This window comes from Lactuca virosa, chromosome 5 (assembly GCF_052849685.1).
Source record: "Lactuca virosa cultivar CGN04683 chromosome 5, Lactuca_virosa_CGN04683_v6, whole genome shotgun sequence".
Taxonomy (NCBI): domain Eukaryota; kingdom Viridiplantae; phylum Streptophyta; class Magnoliopsida; order Asterales; family Asteraceae; genus Lactuca; species Lactuca virosa.
Window position 1 is genome coordinate 448,500,005 of NC_136430.1, and position 27,627 is coordinate 448,527,631.

The following is a 27,627-nucleotide window of genomic DNA, read 5'->3' on the forward strand; positions in this document are numbered from 1 at the left end:
CTCCTCAAATGCTCATCTAGGTATCTCTCCTAGATTACTCCTCCACTCCAATCCCTCTCTAGAAAGGATTCCTGCTGGATACTCTTACTCCGTACATACTCAAAAGCAAATCATAGATAGCACAATTCCTAGGCTAAGGCATCACAAATCAGGCCACCCTAGTCCTAAATTATGAATACCTAGCCTACTCTCTAGCATGCATAACATATCTCATAACAACTCATAACAAATAAGGTAAGGGTATTTTAGGAAATCACCGTTCGGGCGTTGGCTGATTGTACACACTGCTCGTTTTTTCTTTCTCTTAAAATCTCTTACTCATTTTAGAAAATCGTTTCTTTTGAAAACTTTTCTCAAATCCTCAGTTTGAGTCCAGACATACCCGAAGGCGTATCCGAATCCCTCAAACCAAGGCTCTGATACCAACTTGTAACGCCGTAAATTTTCATTTAAAAATACAATAAAACACATGTCACATTTTCTCAAAAATCATAAGTATCGATTTATCAACATATTTAAAAAGTTGTTTATCACAAATCCAGGATCCTCCAATAATATATCTCAACCTAGATGTGTGTACAATCGAGCCGGCGCCTTCTCACGATCCTAATAAGAACCTGAAACACATAACACATAACACGGTAAGCACGAAGCTTAGTGAGTTCCCTAAAATACCACATACAACATATTAGCCACTCAAGGCTATAGCTCGGTAAGACCTTCCGGTCGGTGTGTCTCAGTGGGACCCTCCAGTCCCACAACTATGATGGACCCTCCGGTCCTAACTTTGTGGACCTTCCGGTCCTAACTCTGTTGACCTTCCGGTCCCACCCTGTTGACCTTCCGGTCCAAACCATGAAAACATATACATATCACATAGAACATATATCACATAACACTTATAAACACATAAGACCTTCCGGTCACACATATTTACCACTCCAGGTAAGGTATAGTGAGAAGACTCACCTCGTAAGATAACTAGTAAGATCTCGTGCTCGGAAATCCTTGATCTAGCTTCCGCCTATGACAAGGATAACATTTCTAATTAATATTCTCCTTACACTCTTAGACCTATAATTGGGTAAAAGACCATTATGCCCCTCATTGATCTCCCTTACTCATCTTGACCAGACTCTAAGGTCAACATAAGTCAAACTCTAGTCAACAGTTCAATTTGACCAGACTCGCCGAGTGCACGTGTGTGACTCATCGAGTCCCATCGATTCTCAGTAACCTCAGGAAGATCCAACTTGTTGAGTTAACCCCTAACTCGTTGAGTTATCGCATGACTCAGCTAATCGGGAAAACCCTAGACTACTCGCCGAGTCAGCTACTCGACTCCGCGAGTCTATTCAGAATCATTTTCATTCAAACGATTTTAATGCAAGATGCTTTCCCAAACTCTAGATCCATACACTTAGGGCTAATATATCACGTAAAGTCATGGACTTTACGTCCATGCATGGCACTTTGGGCAGGAAATGCCAAAAACACCACCTAATTGGGTTTTTCTCTCTAAAATTCCATTAAGGCTGGTTAAAGCAGAATCCATGAGGTATTAGGGACCTCCTAGGGTTCAGATCTGGAGTTCAAACCTCCTTATGAACCCCAAATCCTCAAAGTCCCAAAACTCTAAGGAAAATGAGCCCTACTTTTCCATAATAAGAGATCTACTCAAACAAAAGGGAAAGTTCGGACTTGATACCTCCATTAGAAGCTCTTTGAGTGAATAATCACAGATCTAGCAACCTCCTTGTGCCCTCTTGCTTGAAACCTTCTTCTTTCTTGCAAAATCACACTAACTTGCTCAAGATAACTCTCTTTTACTCTCTCTATACGTTCAAGACTCGCTTAGGGTTGCTCTCAGGAAGGGTAGTCGCAATAGGAGGCCATAAGTGCCTTTATATAGGCCACAAGCCCATTAAATTAGGGTTTCCTTCAACAGCGCTGACTCGCCGAGTCGGCTCATTAATCCACGTCACCGATTCGCGACTCGACTCGACTCGACTTGGCGAGTTGGACCCTCAACTCGTCGAGTCTCTCCTTCAACCTCAAGATTAACATACACAGTAATATCCCTGAAAAATCCAGATGTTACAGAGTCCGAGCCTGATCCCTCGTCGACACCAGAACTACCATCTGGTCTACCATGTAGCGTCACTATACTCGGCAACATACCATCACTAACATCACAATACTCATCAAAACTCGAGGGATCTCACATACTACAAGTTCCCTGGGTTCATCTTAGCCTTCCTTGATTCGAGTACGGATCCTCTGCTTTCAGTAGTACGGGCCTATACTACTTTCCACATCTATCCGTACCTTCCTCAAGAACTTCCTTGACTCCACCAAGTCCCTTCTACTACTACTACTACTGCTGATCTCATGCTACACTCATCCTAGGCTTGCCCTAGGGTAATCACCAACCCACTCTCCGCCATCAGCTTCATAAGAAGTCCCTGCTTTCTTCCCCTAATTAGCTTGCGAATACTATTACGTATTACTCAGACTAGATAATTCTTCGAATGAGAGATCCTACCCTACAACGGTTGGACTCAAACAAGAGCTGCGAAATAGAGCTAGACCTAACCTTCTGAAATTATTTAGTCCTTGCAATATGTAACTTAACATATTCGTTTACTAGTTAGTGAAAGACAACTAGAACTCCTAAAAGCACAAAGCAAGCAACATTCGGACATTGAGTACACATAATCAAACATATACTACTCTGGCTATCATACTGACTAATCTGTACTAGCATGCAGTTCTCAATAAGCTGGTACACATATAACAGGCACATAAGGCATCCTTCCTAGATCCTTAGTCCTAATCTAGCATGTTGTTCTCATACAGCTGAAAGACATATCATAACATAAACTTGTATGGGTAATTTGAGAGTACTTACTTGAGCTCGGCTGATTGCATGCACCACACCCTTTTCTCTTTTTCAAAATTCTTTTATATTTTCAAAACTCTTTTCTTTTTCTAGAAATTCTTTTCTTTTCTCAAAGCTCTCTTTCTAAAAATGATTTTCCTTTTTTAAAATTTTCATACCAATTCCTCAGTTTGAGTCCAGACACACCCGAGAGTGTGCCCGAATCCCTCAAACCAAGGCTCTGATACCAACTTGAAACATCCCAAAACCACGGTCCAAAAATTTCGTTTTAAATCACTAATAAAACCATAATTATCTTTCAACATATAAAATCATAAATCGTATATCTCAAGAACATAATAACATGTGTCAAATATATCAGAGTATAAACAACCCAGGCTGAACCAATGGTGTGTGCATTGCAATCTTCCCGAGCTCCTCTTTTGAAAACTTAAGCACCTGAAACCAAAACTGAAAACCGTAAGCACGAAGCTTAGTGAGCTCCCCTAAACTACCACATACCATACACATAACATATAACAATCACATAACTCTAGGACTACTCCCAACTGCATCGGGACGAATCCCGGCATCGGACTCCTGCCCGGTATCGGGCTCACCCCGGCATCAGGCTTACCCCGGCACATACACAACATAACACATATCATAAACACATAACACAATCACATGATCTGCATCGGGCTTGCCACGGCATCAGACCGAAGCCCGGAACATATAATCATAACATATAAACTAGCATACATCGGGCTTGCCCCGGAACATATAATGCATGGCATAATAACTAACATACATCGGGCTTGCCCCGCCATCGGGCTTACCCCGGAACACTTAACACATAACATATAACATAATCGCATATACTGCATCGGGCTTGCCCAGCATCGGACCGAAGCCCGGAACACATAACACATAACACATATACATGCATGAATCACAAAGATATCAAGCATGCTTAACTACTTATCGGGACCGCCCCGGCATCGGACCGAGGTCCGGAAACATATAAACTGCATCGGGCTCACCCCGGCATACTCTACTACTTAAATGGGCCGGCATTGGTGCCTTAGACCCGTTCCTACTGGAGGAAAACTCACCTCACACTGCTGAAGTCCCGCTGATAAAACCCTAGCTGCTGGATGACAGATTCTCGAATCTGTCAGCATCAAAATAACACCCAATTAATAATTGGGTCCTAACACATAACCGTAAGTTCATGCTTGGGGTAAAAGACTGCTTTACCCCAATCTTAGCTTGATCTAATCCCAAAGCCCAATCCAAAGGCTAGTCAACTGTGAGTCAAAGCCCAACATATGGCCCAATTTTCCAAATTGGGCCCAAACCTTTACATGGTTATAATTAAAGGCCCAACTACTTAGTCCAGTCCAACATTTGGCATTTCTAATGGTCCAATATCATATAACCATTAAGGCCCAAACCATGGCCCATATATGGCCCAATTTTCCAAATTGGGCCCAACCCTCACATATAGGGCTTACCCTAAAGCCAATCTAAATGTTCTAGTCCATTTGCTTACTCTTGAATGGTCCATTATTATCCCAATCACCAAGGCCCAATAGGAAGGCCCAACTCAAAGTCTAAGTGAAATTAGGGTTTCACATAAAATGACAATAAGGGTTAAGTGTTTCTCACTTAACCCGTTAATGACTTAATCCATTAAGTCCACTACTCTACTAGATACATCATATGGTGTAATCGGGCTTAATCCATAGTCCAATTCCAATGGCCTAAATGTGGGTCCCAATAAGTCCACGACCCATAATCCAATATTAGGGTTTTCTAAACCCTAATTAGGGTTTCTAACCCTTCACAGCCCAATTAGGCCCAATAGCTAAGTCCTTAGGCCCATTAGGATTTCACTAGGCCCATTAGGGTTTCGCTAGTTGGGCACCACCCACTACCACCTCGGGTAGTGGTGGTCAACGGCGGCTCGCGGCGGCGGCCACCACCTCACGGTGGTGGTTAGGGTTTCTAGTTCATTTCGTCCAAGCATCCAAAAATCAACTGCACGCAAGCAAAAGCACACCGCCACCCAACACGGCGGTTCGCCACCACCTTACGGTGGTGGTTTTGAGGCTCTTTCCGTTATTCTACTTTATAGTTACAATTTACAATGCTCAATATCAAATAACATACACACACACTAAGCTAAACACACACACACACACACAGCCACCCTAGTGGTGGCCGACGGTGGCACATGGTGGCAGCCACCACCTCACGATGGTGGTGGTGGATTTTCCCTGAACTCCGACCAAACGAACGCTCCTGTAGCCCCTTACAAGTGAAACACACGCACACAAACACTATATCACACTCACAGCCACCCATACACGACAGTTAAGGGTGGTAGAAAAGAACTAGCGGTGGCAGACACCATGGTTGGCAGCCATGGTGGTTTCCTCGGGTTTTTCTGGCTAAACGAGCATCCTTAAACATTTCACGGTGAAGCAGAAGCCTACACACACACGGTTCATCATGAAGCAAACACCTACCTTAGCCACTTCGGGTCGTAGGCGGCAACCGGGCACAAGGGCAGCTACTCAGAGCTGCGGCGGCAGCGGTCGCGGCTGAGTCGTTGCACCAAAGAACGGAGAAGGAGAAGCAACGACGCCAACTTGCGAACAGTAGCAACGACATAAAGAGAGAAGGAGAAGAAAGGTGGTGAAGGAAGTGATTGCTCACTGTTATTCCAGCGTCGGAGACTTTCCTTGCAACGCTGGTCGTCACCGGCATAAGAGTAGTTGCAGTGGTGGCTCAACGAGGGGAACGGCGGCCCTGCGATGGGGGAGATAGGGTGGCGGCTGAGAGGATTATCCATGACGGCTAAAGAAGGTCTCTAGGTTTAGGGTTTTGATATACGACGAGGGGGAAGGCACGAGTTTAAGTCCCGTGTCATTTCCAAACATTTCAATCATTTTTACACTTTCAGTCCCCCCCTCCCCCCTAAACCTTTTCAATTTAAATCCTACAATTTACAAAATAACCCCCAACATCCAAAATTCATAACAATTCAGGTCCCATATTTACCATATAGCCCCTTTCTTCAAGATTTTATTTCAATTTAAATCCGGAATTTACCAACACCCCCTATCTTCTAAGAATCTTTGCTAAATAAATCTCGGAACGTACACTTTTAACCCCCAACTTCTAAAACTGTGACAATTAGCTCCTCGAGGCCAACACCCTGCTATATAATTATTGATTTTTGGGCTACTACTCGCTCATTAATTTATTTATTTATTTATTTAATAAATGAGGTGTTACATTATTTATAGGGATTTGATTCTTTATAAATATTTATATTTCTTGTAATTAATTTGAAAATAACTATTTTATAACAATAATAATTTTCTAATAAAAGTATCGAAGAATATAAATATAATATATTATTTATAAAAACATGTTTCTTGATAAATATTTATATTAATGTATATATATTATTTATAAGGATTTTATTTTTATAAATATTTATATTTCTTGTAATTAATTGGAAAATAACTATTTTATGAAAATAATAATTTTCTGATAAAAGTATCAAAGAATATCACTTGGAATAATTTATATATACATAATACATGTGATTAGTTTTTATAAACTAACTAGCTTTAGTTTTATAAAAAGGGAGATATGTTTTATATAAAATAGAAAGAGTGTTGGACACGTTTTGCCTCTCTATTTTGACTTAAAAGTCGGAAATGGCATGGGGTGGTGATGTTGGAGATTGTTTGACATTTCTTCCATAGTACATGCACCATACTTTTCTTACATTAAGTCATAAATGGGTACGGCTTAAGTACTTAAGAGATGTATCATTCCAAGTATAAATAAGAGTATTTCTAGTTATTTTTTGGTTGGTTGTTGTCTCCTTCCAAACTCGTAGGTTGCTCTCTCTCTCTCTCTATCTCTCCCTCTCCCCCCCTCTCTCTCTCTCTCAACTAGTTAAGAAGCTTGAAGATTGAGATGATACTTTCACACTCTTCTTCGGTTTGTAACATCCTCATTTTCAATCCAAAATTTCCATTTTATTTATTCAAATATATCATAGTATAATTACATTATGCGGAAACATTTTGCGAATGCGCATGTGTACGGTCGAACTTTGCCTTTCTCACGAATCAATGAAATACCTGAAAAACATTTATATTTAACTGGTAAGCACGAAGCATTAATGATTCTCGTGACATTAAAGTGAGAAGATGCCCGGTTTTTCAAAATAAGTTGAGTGTGATTAGCATGATCAATAACCTTTTATTTTTCAATTTGAAGAAAATTATTGGTCTGCGAGATACATGTGTTTGCCTTTTTTTAATATAGAAATAGATTTTTCGAGACAATAGAGTTTTTCCTTGAGTTTCTATAACTCAATACTAAGAGCATATTTTTGTTTATTTGAGACAGATACATCAAAATGCAAGAGATCAATTGTGTCATCCTTTTCAATATGATCAACAAAATAAGATTCAATAAAATTCTTTACCTGATACGCTGAGGTATCGTCCCATTCTGACTTGAGATCCTTATCAGGATGAGGAAGATCAGCATCAAGGGTTCCAACGCTGTCATATGAATCGTCAGCGTGAGATTCAACAATCTTAGCCATGAGAAACTTACCTTCATCGTCTGAGGAGTTTTCCTTTTCAAAAGCTGATGATAAAATGATCATCATCTCTTGAGCGGCTGAGCAGTTTTGGACCAAACGACAGACATAAAAAGGAAGTGAATTTCCAATAGCAGTTTTCGCCTTTACATCAAGATTTAACATCCTTTTCTATTCCTTTTTGTATCCGGGAACAAATTTCCCTTTCAACTTACTACCAGAAGCACCACCATTGGTTGATTTATGCATAGCGGCGATAAGACATTTATTGATGACATCGAGCATGTCAAAGTCCATGAACTCAAGTGAAACGACCCAAATTTTTCAAAGAAATTTTCATGTTTAATTAATAAAACACATTTGCATAAACCATAAAATCCCAACATAATTGTTTTCAAATCAGTATTCATTACAACTTATTAGAATCATCAGAGCGTCCCCAGAAACATAACAGTGAAAGAGAGATAGAGTGCACGCCGCGCCATCAGGCCTTGCCCTTGCCCTTGGGCTCAGATGTACCTGAAACAATTCCACAAATTGTAAGCGAATGCTTAGTGAGTTCCCGAGAGCATACCACACATACAATTCAATTATCACATATCATATTAGCCCTAAGGCTACATACATCACATAAGTCCTGCATATAACCGATAAGGATGCCGTGGGCTCGTCCCCAGGGTCTTACTCCAGGATGCCATGGGCTCTCCGCATGGTCTTACACCTAAGTGCCATGGGCTCTCCCATGGTCTTTGATAGGAAAACCATGGGCTCTCCACATGGTCTTACATCCGAAGGGCTCTCCCATGGTCTTCCATACAACATACCACATATATCAAAGCATATTTCCTAGTTCATACCAACTAACATGTCACATAACACAACCTCAGCTAAGATAATACACATCATAAAATGGGTCGGCCTTGGTGCCTTAGACCCATTGGCATGGTGAGGAGACTCACCTCAGTCTGCTGAATACAAAAGCTGTTCTCCTAACAGTCCGTAACCTCCCGCGCTGAATAATAATTTTAAACAATGTTAGGACTTTAATTAGTCAAAGGAAACCCAAACTCCAAACCCTTCCCTAAGGCCTAATTATCCATCCCTTGCTAATGGGCCCAAAGTCCAAGTCCAAAATCCCTAATGGGCCTCTTGGCCCAATAAGGCCCAATCAATATGTCCATGGCCCATAACAGATGATATGACTCATAATTCTCAGAATACCACCATGCCCAATAATCAAATGAGGCCCAAAAGCTCAAAGGCCCAAAACGGATTCGGCCCAACTGTGATGTGTACGCTTAGCGTACCATCCTGGTACGCGCAGCGTACTGGGGTTCTAGGGCTTACGTGCAGCGTACACTGTGTTACGCCCAGCGTACTAACAGATTAAGCACTTTTTCCATTAAGTGTTTAATACTCGATTCTTTTACGTCCAGAAGTCAGATCCAACCCTATTAAGACGACCTAAGGCATAAAGTTGGCAACTTTATGCCTTTTCATGTCTCAAATGCTCCCAAAACCCTCATTAAGACCTTTTAAAGCTCTTAGCCCATGCATGAGGTCAAAATACCCACCAAGACTCCATTTTTATGTTGAAAAAGGACCAAGGGACCTCAGATCTGTCATTTCCATCCTTTGGAGTTGCTTAACTCACCAATGGAGGTCCAAACTCAACCAAAAGGGACAACGTAGAAAACCCTAGCTAAATCTAGAGATTAAAGAAGAAAGATCCAAGCTTTTTACCTCCAGTAGCTTTGTAAGGTGACTAAGATGCAGGTTCTTGAAGCACCAACTCGTTCCAAGCTTGTTTATCCTCCTCTTCTTCTTGGAATGAACACTAAAAAGGCCACAATGCACTCTTTAAAGCTCAAAAATGGTCTCACAAGTTTCTCTGGAGTATAAAGACGTTCTAAGGCTATGGAGGCTCTCTAGGGTTAAGTCCAAGGGACTTAAGGTCGCTTAAATAGGCCTCATGTCCGAAAATTAGGGTTTTGGACCCCTGGCACGTACGCCCAGCGTACGCCCAGCTCCTCCGCGTCCAACCATGCATAGTACGCTAAGCGTACACCTAAGTACGCCCAGCGTACTTAAAGGGCCAATTATGCTAAAATATAAATTATTGAGGGTTCCAAGTCATACCAGATTTAGGGTGTTACAACTCTCCCCCACTTGAACTAGACTTCGTCCTCGAAGTCCGTAGCTGTGAACAGTTCGGGGTAATGCTCCCGCATCTCCTCCTCCGGCTCCCAAGTCCATACGGAGCCCTTCCGGTGATGCCATTGTACCTTTACCAACTTCGCTTCTTTGTTCCGAAGACCCTTCGTCTTCCTATCTAAGATGACGACCGGCTTCTCGACATAATTCAGGCTCCCATCCACCTGAATGTCATCCAAGGAAACAACTGCGGACTCGTCAGTATCACACTTCCGAAGCTGAGACATGTGGAAGGTATTGTGAATCTGACTAAGCTCCTCAGGGAGCTCTAAGCGATATGCCACCTTGCCCACCCGGGCCGTGATCCTGAACGGGCCTACGAACCGAGGCCCCAACTTGCCCCTATTCCGAAACCTGATAATCCCTTTCCAGGGCGACACCTTCAGTAGTACAAAATCCCCCACCTGAAACTCGAGATCCGAACGCCATCGGTCAGCATAACGTTTCTGACGGCTCTGCGCGACTCGCAACCGGTCACGCACCTGCTGAATCAATCCGGTGGTCTTGAGCACTACCTCAGTGCTGCCCATGACCTGATGCCCAACCTCGTCCCAACACACTGGGGTCCTACACCTCCGACCATATAACATCTCGAATGGGGCTCGGTCTATACTAGCATGATAACTATTGTTGTATGAGAACTCTGCCAGTGGGAGGTATGTATCCCAACTCCCTCCAAAATCCAGCACGCATGCTCGAAGCATGTCTTCCAGCGTCTGGATCGTCCTCTCACTTTGACCGTCTGTCTGAGGATGCTACGCCGTACTGAAATGTAGCTGAGTGCCCAGTTCCTCGTGGAACTTCTTCCAAAACCTGGAAGTAAATCGGACATCCCTGTCGGAGACCATAGACACGGGCACCCCGTGTCTAGCCACCACCTCACGCACATAAATATCTGCCAACTTCTCTGCGGATATACTCTCGGAAATCGGAATAAAGTGGGCACTCTTCGTCAGTCTGTCTATGATCACCCATATAGCGTCCACTCCCCTCGCCGTCCTAGGTAACTTTGTGATGAAGTCCATGGTGATCTCTTCCCACTTCCACATGGGAATGGGTAGTGGCTGAACCTTGCCATGAGGCCGCTGGTTAGGGGTGTAAGTGAGTCGAGCTACTCGTGAGCTACTCGAGATCGACTCGTTAAAAGCTCGACTCGAGATCGAATTAAACGAGCCCGAGCCGAGCTCGAGCCTAAATATGAGGCTCATTTATTAAACGAGCTCGAGCCGAGCGTCAATTAGTGGGCTCGCGAGCCTAAATGAGCCTGAACGAGCATATATATATATATATATATATATATATATATATATATATATATATGTGTGTGTGTGTGTGTATAGGCTCGTTTAAGCTTGTTTAGGCTCGCGAGCTCACTAAATTGTTCACGAGCCGAGCTCGAGCTTCATTTTAAGGCTCGAATCGAGCTCGAGCTTCTTCAAAATTAAACGAGTCGAGCTCGAGCTTGGTTAGTCTCGGGCTCGACTCGGCTCGTTTACACCCCTACCGCTGGTGCTCGACCTTGACCTTCCTGCAAGTCAAGCACCGCTCCACAAACCAGTCGATCTCCCGCTTCATGCAGGGCCACCAATAACCCAGCCTCAAGTCTATATACATTTTCGTAGCTCCTGGGTGTATAGAGAACTTGGACTTGTGTGCCTCCTCTAATAGGCTCTGTCTCACTCCGCCTGCCACCGGTACCCATACTCGACCACATTGCGTCAAAAGGCCGCAACTATCCTTCACAAACAAAGGATACTGCCCCCGAATCCGCTTGATCTTCCAATTCTCCTTCTTCACCCCCTCGACCTGAGCCTCCTTGATCATGTCCAACAAAGGAGAAGTCACCGTTATCCTCATGCAAATGTCCCTAATTGGGGACCCTGCCGTCTTGCGGCTCAATGCATCAGCCACCACGTTGGCTTTCCCTGGGTGATATAGAATCTCACAATCATAGTCCTTCAACACATCCAGCCACCTCCTCTGTCGCATGTTGAGGTTCTGCTGATCTATCAAATACCTTAGACTCTTATGATCGGTGTAGATAGTGAACCGCACTCCATATAAATAGTGCCTCCAAATCTTGAGGGCAAACACCACTGCCCCCAATTCTAGGTCATGAGTGGGGTAATTCGCCTCATGAGGCTTCAACTGCCTCGAGGCGTAAGCTATCACATGCCCCCTCTGCATCAGAACCACACCTAACCCTGAAATCGACGTGTCGTAGTACACCACCAAATCATCTAACCCCTCAGGTAGTACTAGAATCGGAGCCTCGCATAACCTCTGTCTCAGAGTCTCAAAAGACGTCTGCTGGTCCGCACCCCACCGAAAAGTCACGTTTTTCTTGGTCAAGCGGGTCAATGACACAACAATCATGGAGAAATCCTGGATAAATCTCCGATCGTAGCCCGCTAAGCCTAAGAAGCTACGAATCTCTGATGCATTCCTTGGTACTTCCCACCGCATCACAGCCTCAACCTTGGCTGGATCAACCGAAATACCCTTCTGATTGATGACATGCCCCAAAAATTGTACTTCCCGCAGCCATAAATCACACTTGGAGAACTTCGCATAAAGTTTCTCCGCCCTCAGGGTCTCTAATACCTCCCTCAGATGTTGCTCATGCTGCTCCCTGGTCTTAGAATAGACCAGGATATCATCAATAAAAACGATCACCGACCGATCCATCATCGGTCTACACACCCTGTTCATAAGATCCATGAACGCTGCTGGGGCATTGGTGAGCCCAAACGACATCACCACGAACTCATAATGCCCATACCGAATCCTGAAAGCTGTCTTCGTTATATCCTCACCCCGAATCCTCATCTGATGGTATCCCGACCGAAGATCAATCTTGGAAAACCATGACGTACCCTGCAGCTGATCGAACAAATCATCGATCCTTGGCAATGGATAACGGTTCTTCACTGTTAGTTTGTTCAGCTCCCTATAATCGATGCACATCCTGTGCGATCCATCCTTCTTTTTCAAAAAAAGAATCGGTGCTCCCCACGGGGAACTGCTCGGACGAATGAACCCTCGGTCTAGCAGCTCCTGAAGCTGCGTAGATAGCTCCTGCATCTCCGGTGGTGCCAACCGGTAGGGTGCCTTTGCTATCGGAGCGGCACCTGGCACCAAGTCAATGCGAAACTCCACCTGCCTCTCCGGAGGCACTCCAGGTAACTCTTCGGGGAAAACGTCCCGAAAATCCTGTACCACCGGCACACTGCCCAGAAATCCCATGCAACCCTGCTGTAAAAACCTCCTAGCCCTCGCTGCCGAACAGAGGGCCGGTCCCTGCAAGGCCCTCTCACCCTGAATAACCAGTTCTCCCCCACTTGGGGTTCGAACCCTGACCAACTGGCGTTCGCAATCAATCATGGCCCCGTTGGCCTGTTAGGTGCATTTCATGTACCCATTTTGTAGCTTTATTTCATAAAAGTACATTGCATATAGGCTTAAACTCATGCATTTTGCATGTTTTTCGGGATTTTTCATGAGGCAATTTCATTCACATACTTTTGTGATATTTTAGGGACTTTTGGAGGTAGGATATTGTTGGAGGAGGTAAATAAAAGTTGCGGACAAAATTTCAGGACTTGCGGAGCACCGAGGAGCAAGATATCAAAGAAATGAAGATTTTGGCTTTACAGAGATTTACACGGCCGTGTAAATGCAAGCCTTGCGTTTACACGGGCCGTGTAAACGTAGATTTCTGCACAGTATATTTTTGCGTTTACGCGGGCCGTGTAAATGACAGTGTTAATTTACGCGGGCCGTGTAAACGTAAATGCGGGTTTTAAAGCAGTTTTTCACCATTTTTAAGGGGGGGAACCGACTTTTTACTTTTAGGGGTCGACTTTTGGGCAGAGGGAAGGCGATTTTCAGAGCTTTTTGAAGTTGATTAACACTTGGGAACATTTGATTTCATTTTGTAAGAACTTTAATTTCATTTTCTAGATTTGTGATCTTGTTCTAGTCATGAGTGGCTAGAACCCTAGATTCTCCAACTTTATGTCTTGACTTCTAGTTGTGATTTCAATCATATGACTTGATGTTTTCTTTCAATTTTCTATCTAGTGAATTTGATTTTGTTTCAATCGAATGTTTGATTCTAATTGTGATTCTTATTGGCCATTTGAATTAGGGTTAGATCATTCAAGTTATCTAATTGCAAAATCCGTAATTGTTTTGTAAATTGGACTAGGTAACAAGCACTAAACTGATTTCTATTGAATGAATTTAGTGTAAATCTTATTCACACATTCTTATGCTCCCGAGCTTATGAGGAGTATTGAGTGTTGTTGGGAACATTCACATAAAGTTTAATGCAATCTTTCAACCTAATTCTAAGAGTTTGTTTAGATTAGATTGGTAAGGTTAGGATTAATCAAAGAGCTTGTTTTGGTTAATTATTGTGGTGAATGGGAAGTGTTAGAGCTTGTTAACACTTTCAAGTACCAACTTAGATAGAATTAAACAAATATCTTGTCATCCATGGAATCACATTGCTAATTTGTCTTGCATAGAGTTAGAGTACTTACAAATCTTGAACTTATTTCACTTAATTAATCATTTACTTATTGCTTTATTCTATAGTTTAAATCATTGCTTATAAATTCCCCCCATTCTGTGACCATTTTTGTACCTTACGCAAAAAGGTATAAACACTTGTCCCGTGTCTCTGTGGATCGACCCTACTTACCTTGTACTACGTTTTTAGTGCATAGTAGTAGTGTTTAAGGAGTCATTTGTACCCTTTATTTGTTGGGTTTGACACGCCTAACATGGCCCCCAACCAATCCATCTCGACAATTACTTTCAACGCTCGCAATGGTATCGGAACTAGATAAACACGGAACCTCTCGCCCAATACGTTCAGTACACTGTCCCGATATACCCTCGCAACACTAACGGTACGGTCGTCTGCAATTTCCACCTCGAGTAGGGAATCCAAGATCCCCGACGCGTCTCCGAACTTCTTGCTAAGCGCAAGTGACACAAATGATCGGGTAGCACCCGAATCAAACAGGACATGAGCAGACATACCATTGACCATATAGGTCCCTATACAAGAATATAGTACACATAAGTCATACAAATAATAAGAACAGAGAATAATAGATACATACCAGCCACGACGTCTGGTGCTGCCCGAGCCTCCTCGGTGGTCAGCTGAAATGCGCGGCTCTTCACCGCCGGAACATCCGCCTTGGCAGGGCGGCCATCGGTAATCCTCAACGTGGAGGGCGCAGGCGCCGCCACCGCTCCTCCCCCTCCTTGCAACCTCGGACAATCGACCCGCTTGTGGCCGGTCTGGTTGCAGTGGAAGCAAATCAAGCCCTTCTTGGGGCAATCCCTGATCACATGGCCTGATTGGACACAAGCATAGCATCCTGAGCCCATCCCCCGGCAAGCCCCACTGTGCGGTTTACCGCACTTGGCACACCGGCCTCGGCCCTGCTGGCCCGTGCTGGAAGTGTCTGAGGTCTTAGGCTTTTTAGCCTGACCTACCGCCGCCTGTGCCTGCTCAGGCTTCCGCTTGGTGCGGAAGTCCAACTCCATTTCCAGCTCACGGGCCTTCTCCACCATCTCATTCAGGGTTTTGCACCCTGTAAAGCTCACAAACTCACGAATATCATCCCTCAGCATGGAATGATATCTCGTCTGCCTCATATCCTCATCCGTAGCGTACTGTGGGATCAATAAAGCTCGGTCCCGAAACTTGGCGGTGATCTCCGCCACAGTCTCGGTGGTCTGCTGAAGGTCATGAAACTCCCTCACAAGTCGTTGCACCTCAATAGGTAGTGCAAACTCCGCATCAAAACGTCGAACGAACTCGGCCCACGTCATCTCAACCACACCGGCTGCTCCCACCTGGCTGGTCACCTCGCCCCACCAATCCCGGGCTCTGTCTCTCAGCATACATGAAGCAAATCCAACCTTTGCCGCATCCGGGCAAGAACTCGTGCGCTGGGCGTTCTCAATGTCCGCCACCCAGCGTCACCTGACAATGGGTTCTCTGACCCCGAGAAACTCTGGCGCCCCACAAGCCTTGAACTCCCGGAACGAGGGTGTTCGGGCCCCAATCTGGCCCGCAACAATCTCAACCCTGAATGATCTGAGTCTCTCCTCCATGATCTCCATAATGCCCTCCTTGACCGTCCCAAAAATGACTGGGGTAGCATCAAGGATGCCCTTCGTAACCTCGGCTGCAATGATATCGTGCAGTCTCTCATCAATAGGCTCAGTACCGCTGCCCGATCCAGACCCAGACCCCGATCCAGACCCTGATCCTGATCCCCTTGACCCAAAGCGTGTCACCACCATGCTGAACTATAATGTCATAAACCATAATAATCAGGTCATATATATATATATATATATATATATATATATATATATATATATATATATATATATATATATATATATATATATATATATATATAGGGGATCTTCCCACACTGGTCCTCCTTAGAGCTGTCAGGTCTAACATGGGTTCGGGTACAGGTCCTGTGCTTTCAGTAGTACGGGCCCAATACTACATTCCACACCTACCTGTACTTTTCCCCAAAGCTCTACCTGATAACTCCAATTCGCCCCAAAATAAATCATAACCCACAAACCACTGCATAACCAAAATCCCAGGTTGTCCTAAGATTTGCTCTACCCATATTAATCAGACCAATCATAACAGGTTGCCTTTATGCATGCAAATTATACACAAAAAATGATCAAATAGACTTTCGAATAAAAGATTCTACCCTAGGACCACAACCAAACGATGAACAGGAAATAAGGCCAAATCAATCATTCTGAGGCTATAAGCTCCTAACCGTACACAAATTTAAAAGCACACATAGCAAGTCTCATACGATCATCAAGCTCAAATATCAATATAACATGGCTAACACATTGGGAACTACTTACTTGGCTCGGCCGATCGCGCGCGTTGCACTTTCTTTTTTTCATTTCTTAAAATTTTAACTTTTATTTTGAAACCAATTTATCATTTCCTTAGTTTGAGTTCTGACACACCCGAAAGTGTGTTCGAATCCCTAAAACCAAGGCTCTGATACCAACTTGTAACGACCCAAATTTTTCAAAGAAATTTTCATTTTTAGTTAATAAAACACATCTGCATAAACCATAAAATCCCAACATAAGTGTTTTCAAATCAGTATTCATTACAACTTATTAGAATTATCAGAGCGTCCCCAGAAACATAACAGTGAAAGAGAGATAGAGTGCACACCGCGCCATCAGGCCTTGCCCTTGCCCTTGGGCTCAGATGTACCTGAAACAATTCCACAAACTGTAAGCGAATGCTTAGTGAGTTCCCGAGAGCATACCACACATACAATTCAATTATCACATATCATATTAGCCCTAAGGCTACATACATCACATAAGTCCTGCATACAACCGATAAGGATGTCGTGGGATCGTCCCCGGGGTCTTACTCCAGGATGCCATGGGCTCTCCGCATGGTCTTACACCTAAGTGTCATGGGCTCTCCCATGGTCTTTGATAGGAAAGCCATGGGCTCTCCACATGGTCTTACATCCGAGTGCCATGGGCTCTCCCATGGTCTTCCATACAACATACCACATATATCAAAGCATATTTCCTAGTTCATACCAACTAACATGTCACATAACACAACCTCAGCTAAGATAATACACATCATAAAATGGGTCGGCCTTGGTGCCTTAGACCCATTGGCATGGTGAGGAGACTCACCTCAGTCTGCTGAATACAAAAGTTGTTCTCCTAACAGTCCGTAACCTCCCGCGCTGAATAATAATTTTAAACAATGTTAGGACCAATGTTTTAAAAACCGGTTTTTTAGTTGAACCGGTATGATGACCGGTTCCCGGTTCAACCGGTTCGACCGCCGGGTCAACCGGTTTCAATATTTTTTTACGTTTTTTCTATTTTCCTTCACATATATACATCTATAAATCTTGAATTTGATGTTTAAAAGTTCAAACATTAAAAATACACATAAAAATAAGTTGTAGACGAATCAAAATACATTAAAATAACACATAACCATAAGTTTTAGTATTTTACATCAATCCATATACGGCAAAAAGAAAATAAAGTATAATAACGAAACAAAATATAGGTTTAAATGAATACAAACACATCAAAAAACTTCATAACATTTATTATATGTTTTTATTTAGAGAAAACTAAATAGATTTGGAAAAAAAAATTTCAAAGTTTATTATGTAAATGATTTTTTTATGTGTTTTTATTCGGTTTAACCGGTTCAACCGGTTTATTTAGACCGGTTCAACCGGGTTTCTCTAAAAACCGGCCGGTTCAATCCGGTTCAGAAATCGACATAAAACCGGTGATAGTTGAACCGTTCCTTCCCCCGGTTCCCGGTCCAACCGGTTCGACCGACCGGTTCAAACCGGTTTTTAAAACATTGGTTAGGACTTTAATTAGTCAAAGGAAACCCAAACTCCAAACCCTTCCCTAAGGCCCAATTATCCATCCCTTGCTAATGGGCCTAAAGTCCAAGTCCAAAATCCCTAATGGGCCTCTTGGCCCAATAAGGCCCAATCAATATGTCCATGACCCATAACAGATGATATGACTCATAATTCTCAGAATACCATCATGCCCAATAATCAAATGAGGCCCAAAAGCTCAAAGGCCCAAAACGGATTCGACCCAACTGTGATGCGTACGCTTAGCGTACCATCCTGGTACGCGCATCGTACTGGGGTTCTAGGGCTTACGCGCAGCATACACTGGGTTACGCCCAGCGTACTAACAGATTAAGCACTTTTTCCATTAAGTGCTTAATACTCGATTCTTTTACGTCCATAAGTCAGATCCAACCCTATTAAGACGACCTAAGGCATAAAGTTGGCAACTTTATGCCTTTTCATGTCTCAAATGCTCCCAACACCCTCATTAAGACATTTTTAAAGCTCTTAGCCCATGCATGAGGTCAAAATACCCACCAAGACTCCATTTTTATGTTGAAAAATGACTAAGGGACCTCAAAAACTGTCATTTCCATCCTTTGGAGTTGCTTAACTCACCAATGGAGGTCCAAACTCAACCAAAAGGGACAACGTAGAAAACCCTAGCTAAATCTAGAGATTAAAGAAGAAAGATCCAAGCTTTTTACCTCCAGTAGCTTTGTAAGGTGACTAAGATGCAGGTTCTTGAAGCACCAACTCGTTCCAAGCTTGTTTATCCTCCTCTTCTTCTTGGAATGAACACTAAAAAGGCCACAATGCACTCTTTAAAGCTCAAAAATGGTCTCACAAGTTTCTCTGGAGTTTAAAGACGTTCTAAGGCTATGGAGGCTCTCTAGGGTTAAGTCCAAGGGACTTAAGGTCGCTTAAATAGGCCTCATGTCCGAAAATTAGGGTTTTGGACCCCTGGCACGTACGCCCAGCGTACGCCCAACTCCTCCGCGTCCAACCATGCATAGTACGCTAAGCGTACACCTAAGTACGCCCAACGTACTTAAAGGGCCAATTATGCTAAAATATAAATTCTTGAGGGTTCCAAGTCATACCAGATTTAGGGTGTTACATCAAGACCTTCCATGGCCTTTGATTTCCAAGTAGAAAAGTTTTGTTGATCGAATGGAGGAATCTTGTTGCAGATAGTTGATTTTGGAGTAAAAGAGGTTGACATGATTACTTGAGTGTATCACAAACCCGCTCTGATACCAATTAAAGGTTTGTATCGATTGGATACACTTCAAGTATAAAGACTAAAAGAAACTTAAACAACGAAAAGTAAAGAACAAAATTTAAAAGACACAGAGAGTTCTCCAAATTGTTTCTTTCACCAAGAAAGAGGTTTTGTCTTCACCAAGAAGACCGGGTTTGTCACAAAGACGATTGACATAAAGCCACGATCACAACATTAGGGTTTGCCTAATGTTGTATATATACTAATCTATACATGTATATCGCATGATTCAAGGGATTGCGTCTAATTTATACTAAGAACTGATATTATCACAAAGATATCAGATTTGTGATCTATTCTATACTTATATGTATCATTACCCAATCTACAAAAAATTACAATCGGATAACTGTACTATAAGCTGAGGCTGATAAGTTTTATATGTTGGCGCTGAAGATGTAGTCGACGCTGACGTTGATCTATAAGCGTGTTGTGTGTTTGACTCATCAGATCATAAGGCGTGACATTACAGTTAATACTACAATTGTTAATGCACAAGGTACAAGTATGTCAATGCGTAAAGTTTAACTTTATTCCCTAAACTTTGTATAGTTCGTTCCTTGTAATCCCCCTATTTTGTAAAATAATATTTTTCATCCATCAACTTTGTATAATTTGTCACTTGCAACCCCTCTATTTTGTAAAATGATATCTTTCATCCTTTTACTTTTTAAAATATCACTTTCACTACTTTCCTAATACATAATAAAAACACGTAAAAACTCGCGGTAAAGCGCGAACTCAATTACTAGTTTACCTCTAAAGTCTAAGTTATTCCTTATCAAGGCGGAGGTAAGAATACATAATTTAGACCCCTCCATTTTTACATATGCATGATACAACCCACTCATATTTCTTTGAAGTAACATCACATATCCATAAAGTGGCAGTATGCTTCAATATTTTTTTTTCCTGTCATTGTATTTTGTTACAAATTTTTAATATATATTAATCTTCTTGTTAATTACCATGTGACATAATTTATAGCATTTTATCATATATTCAACCTAGGTCGGGTGCTACAATCAATAGTGTCAAACAATGTCAATTCTATTGGACTCGGTTTTAATTCCAAAATAAACTAAAATAGTCATGTTTTTATTCAGCATATAAAATGTAATATGACGAGTTTGAGATACGAGTAAATTAAACTAATGTACAATAAAGAATATGTTAACTAATATTAACTAGTCAATGATTAAATAGGCATCAAAAGGTTGAAGTGCACACAACTAAAACACAAGTTAAGTTATATATTTGTGACAAAACCTTCATATTACAATTTACAACCCCTAAACATTACATGTTCCACTTTTATGGCATGAAATAAAACAAAGACTTCGGAATGATTTTCTCTATATATAGTATATACGTGTGTATATATACACTTCCAATTCCAATCTATGAAAATTGTCCCCAATATTTGCAGCAGATAAAAATTAAGAAGCATGACATATTAAGCTAATGCACATATACTATCAAACAAGAACCTGTACACTTTGTGATGAAGCAGACAGCGATTCCCTATTGTGAGTTTGTGAGAGGGAGTGATTGTCAGAATTAGAGGGCATGATGGGTCTAATGTTTCCTGGATTCAATGGGAACAAGAACTTATAGTAACCATCCATCATTGCTTCCAGATTGCACGTCTCTGCAACACCAGAAATCTGTCCCAAAAAAAATGGTAAACAAGGGCAAATTCGTAATTGACTCACACTTAAGAAAGAAATTGGAAGGGAAAAATCTGTATGAAAAATGATCAAGTAGTATATACATATACAAGCTAAAATTGAAGTGAAGAAGAATGAAAGTAGTATACTCGTGGACTACCTGATAGATATCTTGCATGTAACCATGGAGACTCGGATATTCAACCACCTTCTTCTTTGTACATTTGAACATGACATTGTACACAAGATCAAATCGTATCAAAGTAGTAAACAAGCATACATCTGCTAGTGTAAGATTATCCCCACATAAGTATCGTGAACCTTTTAGATGATCATCTACAGTGTTTAAAGCATTAAATAACTCGTTAACAGCAGTGTCATATGCTTCTTGACTTTGTGCAAACCCGCATCTGCAATTAATTTACATTATCATACATACATAAATCCAAGGTTTTAGCAAAAAAACACCGTAAAGGCCATATATATATATATATATATATATATATATATATATATATATAATATGTATCACAATTTCATCACTACATCGAAGGCTTTTTTGTAAATATATTTATAAGATAGCTTGGTATCCAAACTGTATCAATGATTGTGATCCTCATTGTGTAGTGTACATAACTCGTGTTATATATATATATATATATATATACACTCCGTAACAAGAAATGCAATTAAATTATAACAACTTAATCCTTGTTGATATTGTATCTCTAATTATGATCTCTCTACATCAGGGTGTTTAGCAGTTCATTTGAATCAATTATTGAGACTTCAATTTAGAGTTTTTGGCAACAATTGATTATATTGTGATTATGATTTTCAGATGTTATTTATCGTCAAAATAATCAGATTTGGAGAAATAGTTGCTGTAAGACAATTTATCATTAAGATACATGATAAAGTACCTAATTATCCTAACTTTAGCACCTCATCATCCAATTACTTATTTCTCTAATTCAGATAATTCAAGTTGCAATAATCGTTTCGAAATAATCCCTCTTTGTTGTAAGTTCAATATCAACTCGTATATGATTGTTAAAAGCCAAATCCAAATCCAAACAACTCTTACAGTCCGAATATTAAGGTAATTTTCATCTTCTTGAATAATAGCAAAATCATTATCATCATGATCAAAACTTTCTAAACTAATTAGTGTGAACACCATATGAAAGTTAAATCTGATAATAGTCGTATTAAGGTTTACCTGTAAACGCCATTGTTGATACTTGGATATATGATCTTGTTCCATTCATCAATCTGTTTCTTGAGCTCCGGCGGTGACAGGTCCAAATCTGGATTCCGAGCTACCTCGTTTAAACCCGAATTCAACAATTCAATTATGTCATAGCTCTCATTACAAACAACCTCTTTCTTCTCAACATCCCAAAGCATGGGAACGGTGCACCGGCCGTCGTACCCTCCTCGCCGCATTTTGTAAACTTCTCTGACAGTTTTAGCGCCGTTAACCTTATCCTGAGTGGGGATAAGCTTATCCCCATTTGGGATAGGACTATCGTTGAACACCCATGAACCATCTAACCCTGGAGAAGCAATTGAGACGGGTATCGCATCTTGAAGACCCTTCAAAGCTCGAACGATGAGTGTCCGGTGAGCCCAGGGGCATGGTAGGGCGGCGTAGAGGTGGAGGGCATTGGGCTGAAGTTGGTGGTGGTTGGGGTTTCTAAATTGGGAAACAGGTCGGGTGTATGATCCTGATGGGTCGGAGGGAGCGAGTTGGGACATCATAAGGTGCCAGGCGGTGGACCAGGCGGAGCGAACGGTGGAGATGAGGAGTTGTGGTGGGAGGGATTTGCCCCAGAGGAGTTTGGTGATGGAGGTGATAAGTTGAGTGGGGCTTGGAGTTGGAGGGGAGTTGTTGATGGACATTTTGGGTGTTGATTGACGGAGTTTTCTGGGTTTGAAATTCCGTGGTGGAACTGTGGTGGTGATGGTGGTGGATCGGAATATGATGGGAGGAGAGGTGAGGAGTGATGTTGCAGTAGACATTTTAAACGAAAATATCAAACATGAGACTTGTGTTGTGATATATATCCTTTTGTTAACTTATACGTTATATTTTGTGGAAATCTCCGTAAAAGTCTTAAAATTTTATATTAATTTACAAAAAAGTCACAAACTAAATTTTGTTTACGAAAAAGCATGAATTACCGGTAAAAATGACGATCTGATCCTTTTTTCGGGTTTACCGGTTTTATTACTTACCTGTTTCACTAAAGTCCTATTATTTTACCCTAATTTGCGAATAAGTCCCAAAATAAAATTTACTGATGATTTGACCATTTTCTCTATGTAACATACATTTACCGGTTTCATTGCTCACCCGGACGCCTAGTCATTAAATGAGATGATGAGATGGATTTGTTGAGTTATATAATGTTATATTTAGCATAAAACTTGATATCCTTATGTATTGTATATATCTTTTTGGAACATAAAATGCATCCAACGAAGACTACAATAATTACATAAATTAACAACAACTGCGTTATTTTTTATGTTTTAAGGAATATCAAATTGTCTATCTAATCTTATGTAACCCAATATGTCCATCTCATCAGACATCAACTCATTTTCTACCCTTTTTTCTTGGAAACACACATTTTATTGGTTTCATTGCTGACGTAGATACATAGTCATAAATGAGCCAATGAGATGGGTATCAAATTTTACAGTAAATGTGACATTATATAACCCATCGTATTCATCTTATCAGCTAATTTAATGACTAGGTGTCTAAGTCAGCAATGAAACCGATAAAATGTATGTTACATGAAGAAAAGGGCCAAATCATCAATAAATTTTATTTTGGGACTTATTCGCAAATTAGGGTAAAATAATGGGACTTTAGTGAAACATGTAAGTAATAAAACCGGTAAACCGGAAAAAATAGGTCAAATCGCCATTTTTACCGGTAATTCATGCTTTTTCGTAAACAAATTTTAGTTTGGGACTTTTTCGTAAATTAGGGTAAAATTTTAGGACTTTTCTGGAGATTTCCCTATATTTTGCTAGTGTAACTACAACCTTTTTATTAGGGTTTACCTTCTTTTTTTTCCTTTTTTTTTAACCTGAATAAATGAAAAAAAAAATGTTCGAGGGTGTCTTACAACTTTTGTCTTAAATAAAAAAAAATGGTCTCTCTTCGGTTGTCTCATCTAGACTTGCACAAAAAAAACATTTTGGAAACCGAACCGCCTCATAAACCGAAACTGGTTCATAGTGAGAATCGGCTTGCATAACTGGGTTGTCTTTTATATCGTTGGAACTGGTTTCAAATCGGTAGTGGTTTGAGGTTGTTAGAGGTTCATTTTTTGGTCTTTTTTGTCCATATATAACTATCCATTGATATTTAATCAAACTATTGAATGTTTATACTTAATCAAACCATTAAAAAACTCTCTTAGATCAAAAAATCGCTCTCAAGTCAAGCAGTGGATTCAGTTTCCATTGGTGTTGGAGATTCATAAGCAATATTATCGTTGTTGTCATCAAAGAAACAAATGAAAACCCGAAGATTTGGTGCAACTATGATTTGTATGTAATGTCAAGCGGTTCAAATAAAGCACGATGGAAGAAATGTGGTATTTTTTCTTTTCAAAAAAAGAAGGGAATTCAACAATGAAAACTCATATGAACAAGAGATGCCTACCGATGAAATCTGGGCTGGTGCATAATCAAACAACAATGGCGAAAGATACTACATTGTGAATTATGAAGAGGCTAAAGTTCAGGATAGGATAACGATTACGAAGACGATGATGTTTTATGTTTTTATGTTTAAAGATGTATTAGTTTAATGTTTTATGTATTTCCATATCACAAAACAAAAAAAAAATGAAAATTGTTAGAGCCTCACTTCAACCTTTTCAATTCAATACACAAACATCATATATATGCATACATACTCATGTTAAGTTTTTGTTTAGAAAATATCGAATTTTTAAGAAAATAACTAATCTTACGGTTAGTATATGCACATATTAGTCATATAAGCTCAAAAAACAAAACCAAATTTTTTTTTCGGTTTCGTCCAAACCAATAAGGGATGGACCGAACCGGTTTATATAAGATCAGATTTTTTCAGTGACGAACCGGTTCGAAAAAAACCGGTTTGTGCACCTCCACACACACACAACTGAATGAGTTGATGCATATATGTTGGGACTTTAAACCCCGTAACCGCCTTCCCTTCTCTCAAATCCGAGTTCAACTCGAACGAATGCTCCGGGAAATTCAGGTAAACCTACCTACTACTTTCAAAATTTTCCCTTGATGAATTTTGGTTGGAAAATGAAGTAAACTTCCAACATCACATTAGAAATTTCATACAACACAATATTCATGTGGTTGTGTTGTGTTTATTACGCGTGTCTGTACAAGCTTTCTAGGGTGATTTTATTGATGATGAGGGCATTTACGTCTTTTGTGCAATGCAAGTCTCTGTCCTGCATTTTCTCATATATATTTGTGTAATTACTAGTTGTTTCTTGATTCACAAGACGAAGCCAAAACACCAAATGGCATTGGCAGGTAGACATTTGAGTGATTGGGTACTAATTTGTATAAGTGGTCAAACATTAAAAAAAGAAAAGAAGAAGAAGAAGAAGAAGAAGAAGTTAGAGTAACCTAGATGGAACAATTGTTACACTTGGTTACTGTTTTTTTGACATTGACCCACTTAATGAATAGGATATAGCAAAGAAGATAGGATAATATAAGAATAAAAACAAATGATATAAGGGAATGGGATGATAATGCCTAACAATAAGTGGTAGTAATAAAATGACCCAAGGAATAAACATGCTAGCTAAGAACCATTACATGCATGTGACCATATACGAATTCCCTGACAGAAAATAAGACAGATAAAACCATTGTACAATATATGCTTGGGCATGTTTGTAGCCATGGTATGAGTGGCAACCACACACTAATTGGGTAGTTATTTAGTTATTTAAACACAAAAAGAGGTTGTTTTATTAACTAAATGACTTATTGAGACATAGAGGACATAAATGTCATATCTTTTGTTGTTAACAGTAAACTTGAGACATCAATTGAGGGGTTGGAAATGCTTTGTAACGCCCGCAAATTCGGGTCAGTCAATTTAGAGATAATAAGTGTTAAAATTGACTTTTTGATAGAAAATTATTTAGGATAAATAATCCTGACCAAGTTATAGTATTTGCGACATAGATTTCATACATTTAAAGAACACTAAAATCCGACTTCATATGAAGAAGTTATGCTTCTTCGAAGTTTCACAATTAAACCGACACGGCTCTGCGTATCGTAAAAAGTGAATTTTAGATAGATTACTTTTTAGCTTAAGTGATCTAAAAGAAAGTCGTAGTAGTCGTTAAACCGATAGCGTGCATATAGAGAATGTCCAAATCTACTTCGTAAGAGGAAGTTATGATTTTTCGAAGTTTCAACGCAGCAGTATACGACTCAAAAATTGAAGTATAGATCGGTTGATTGTTATGAAAAACAATCTAAACAAGAGTTGAAGATCTCGTTGTAACAACCCGTTATTTCAACTCAATATAATAGTGGTTGTGACAAGGATTCCGAAGATATAAAGAATACCGAAATCTGAGTTATAACGAAGAAGTTATGACCTATCGAAGTTTCGCGACAGAACCGGCACGACACTGTGTGTCATAAAAAGTGAGTTTACAATAAAACGCTTTTTAGAATTAACAATCAAAATTAAATTCGTAGATTACGTTAAACCGAGAGTTTATATCAAAAGAACGTCCAAATCTGACTTCGTATGAGGAAGTTATGATTTTTCTAAGATTCGGCACAGCAGTATACAACCTGAAACTCGAATTAAAGATCGAGCGATTTTTAGCCGACACAATCTAAACGAGAATCAAAGATCTCGTTATTTGTAGTTCAACGGTAAAAAGACAGACGAAAACAGATGAAGAAATTATGAATTTTTAACAGACTTTTCCTGTCCCGGCCTGTTAAAAATATAACATTAAAAATAAAGTCAAAATTAGCCAACGGAGTCTAAACGAAAGTTGTAGAGCATGGTCTCACCTACGCGTGGATATAAAGAACGTCAAAAACGGAGGTCGTAGGCGAAAGTTATGAATTTCTGAAGTTTGAAAAATCATTCTCGAAGGAGTATGCCCCGCGTAATGGTGTACGCCCAGCGTACTCGAAGGCTCGGCCTCGAATTGACCACGTCGACCCTCCGTCACCCCTCCCTCGCATGCGTTCCATGCAACGTAGTAGCTCCGACGCGTAATCAGTAGGCTGGACACGTACGCTACGCCCAGCGTACGCACGTACGCCCAACGTACTCTGAGGCTTCATCCTCCTATAAATAGGAACCGAGAGCTCCGAGTTTAGGTTGCAAATTCACAACCTCTCTCCTACTTTTACACACTTTTAAGCCCTCCTAGCTACCCCGACGCCCCGGTGATATATCC

General features: G+C 40.8%; 1 protein-coding gene across 1 annotated transcript; it reads right to left on the bottom strand.

Moving 5' to 3' along the window:
• Positions 1-20,705: 20,705 nt before the first annotated feature.
• LOC145114396 (Glutathione S-transferase family protein) lies at positions 20,706-23,188 on the bottom strand. The gene is made up of 3 exons (XM_079050387.1): positions 22,365-23,188; positions 21,303-21,552; positions 20,706-21,139 (listed from the first exon to the last, which is right to left on the bottom strand). Exons 1-3 carry the CDS (start codon positions 23,165-23,167, stop codon positions 20,951-20,953), a joined length of 1,242 nt encoding a protein of 413 aa, XP_078906513.1. The 5' UTR covers positions 23,168-23,188; the 3' UTR covers positions 20,706-20,950.
• Positions 23,189-27,627: the final 4,439 nt, after the last annotated feature.

Bases quoted from the DNA above. Each gene is read 5' to 3' on its own strand.
- LOC145114396 (XM_079050387.1), bottom strand. From the start codon at position 23,167: ATGTCTACTGCAACATCACTCCTCACCTCTCCTCCCATCATATTCCGA. The intron at 21,553-22,364 runs GTAAACCTTAAT...AATTAATTGCAG, and splicing joins ATCAACAATGGCGTTTACAG to ATGCGGGTTTGCACAAAGTC. The intron at 21,140-21,302 runs GTAGTCCACGAG...TTTTTGGGACAG, and splicing joins ACATGCAAGATATCTATCAG to ATTTCTGGTGTTGCAGAGAC.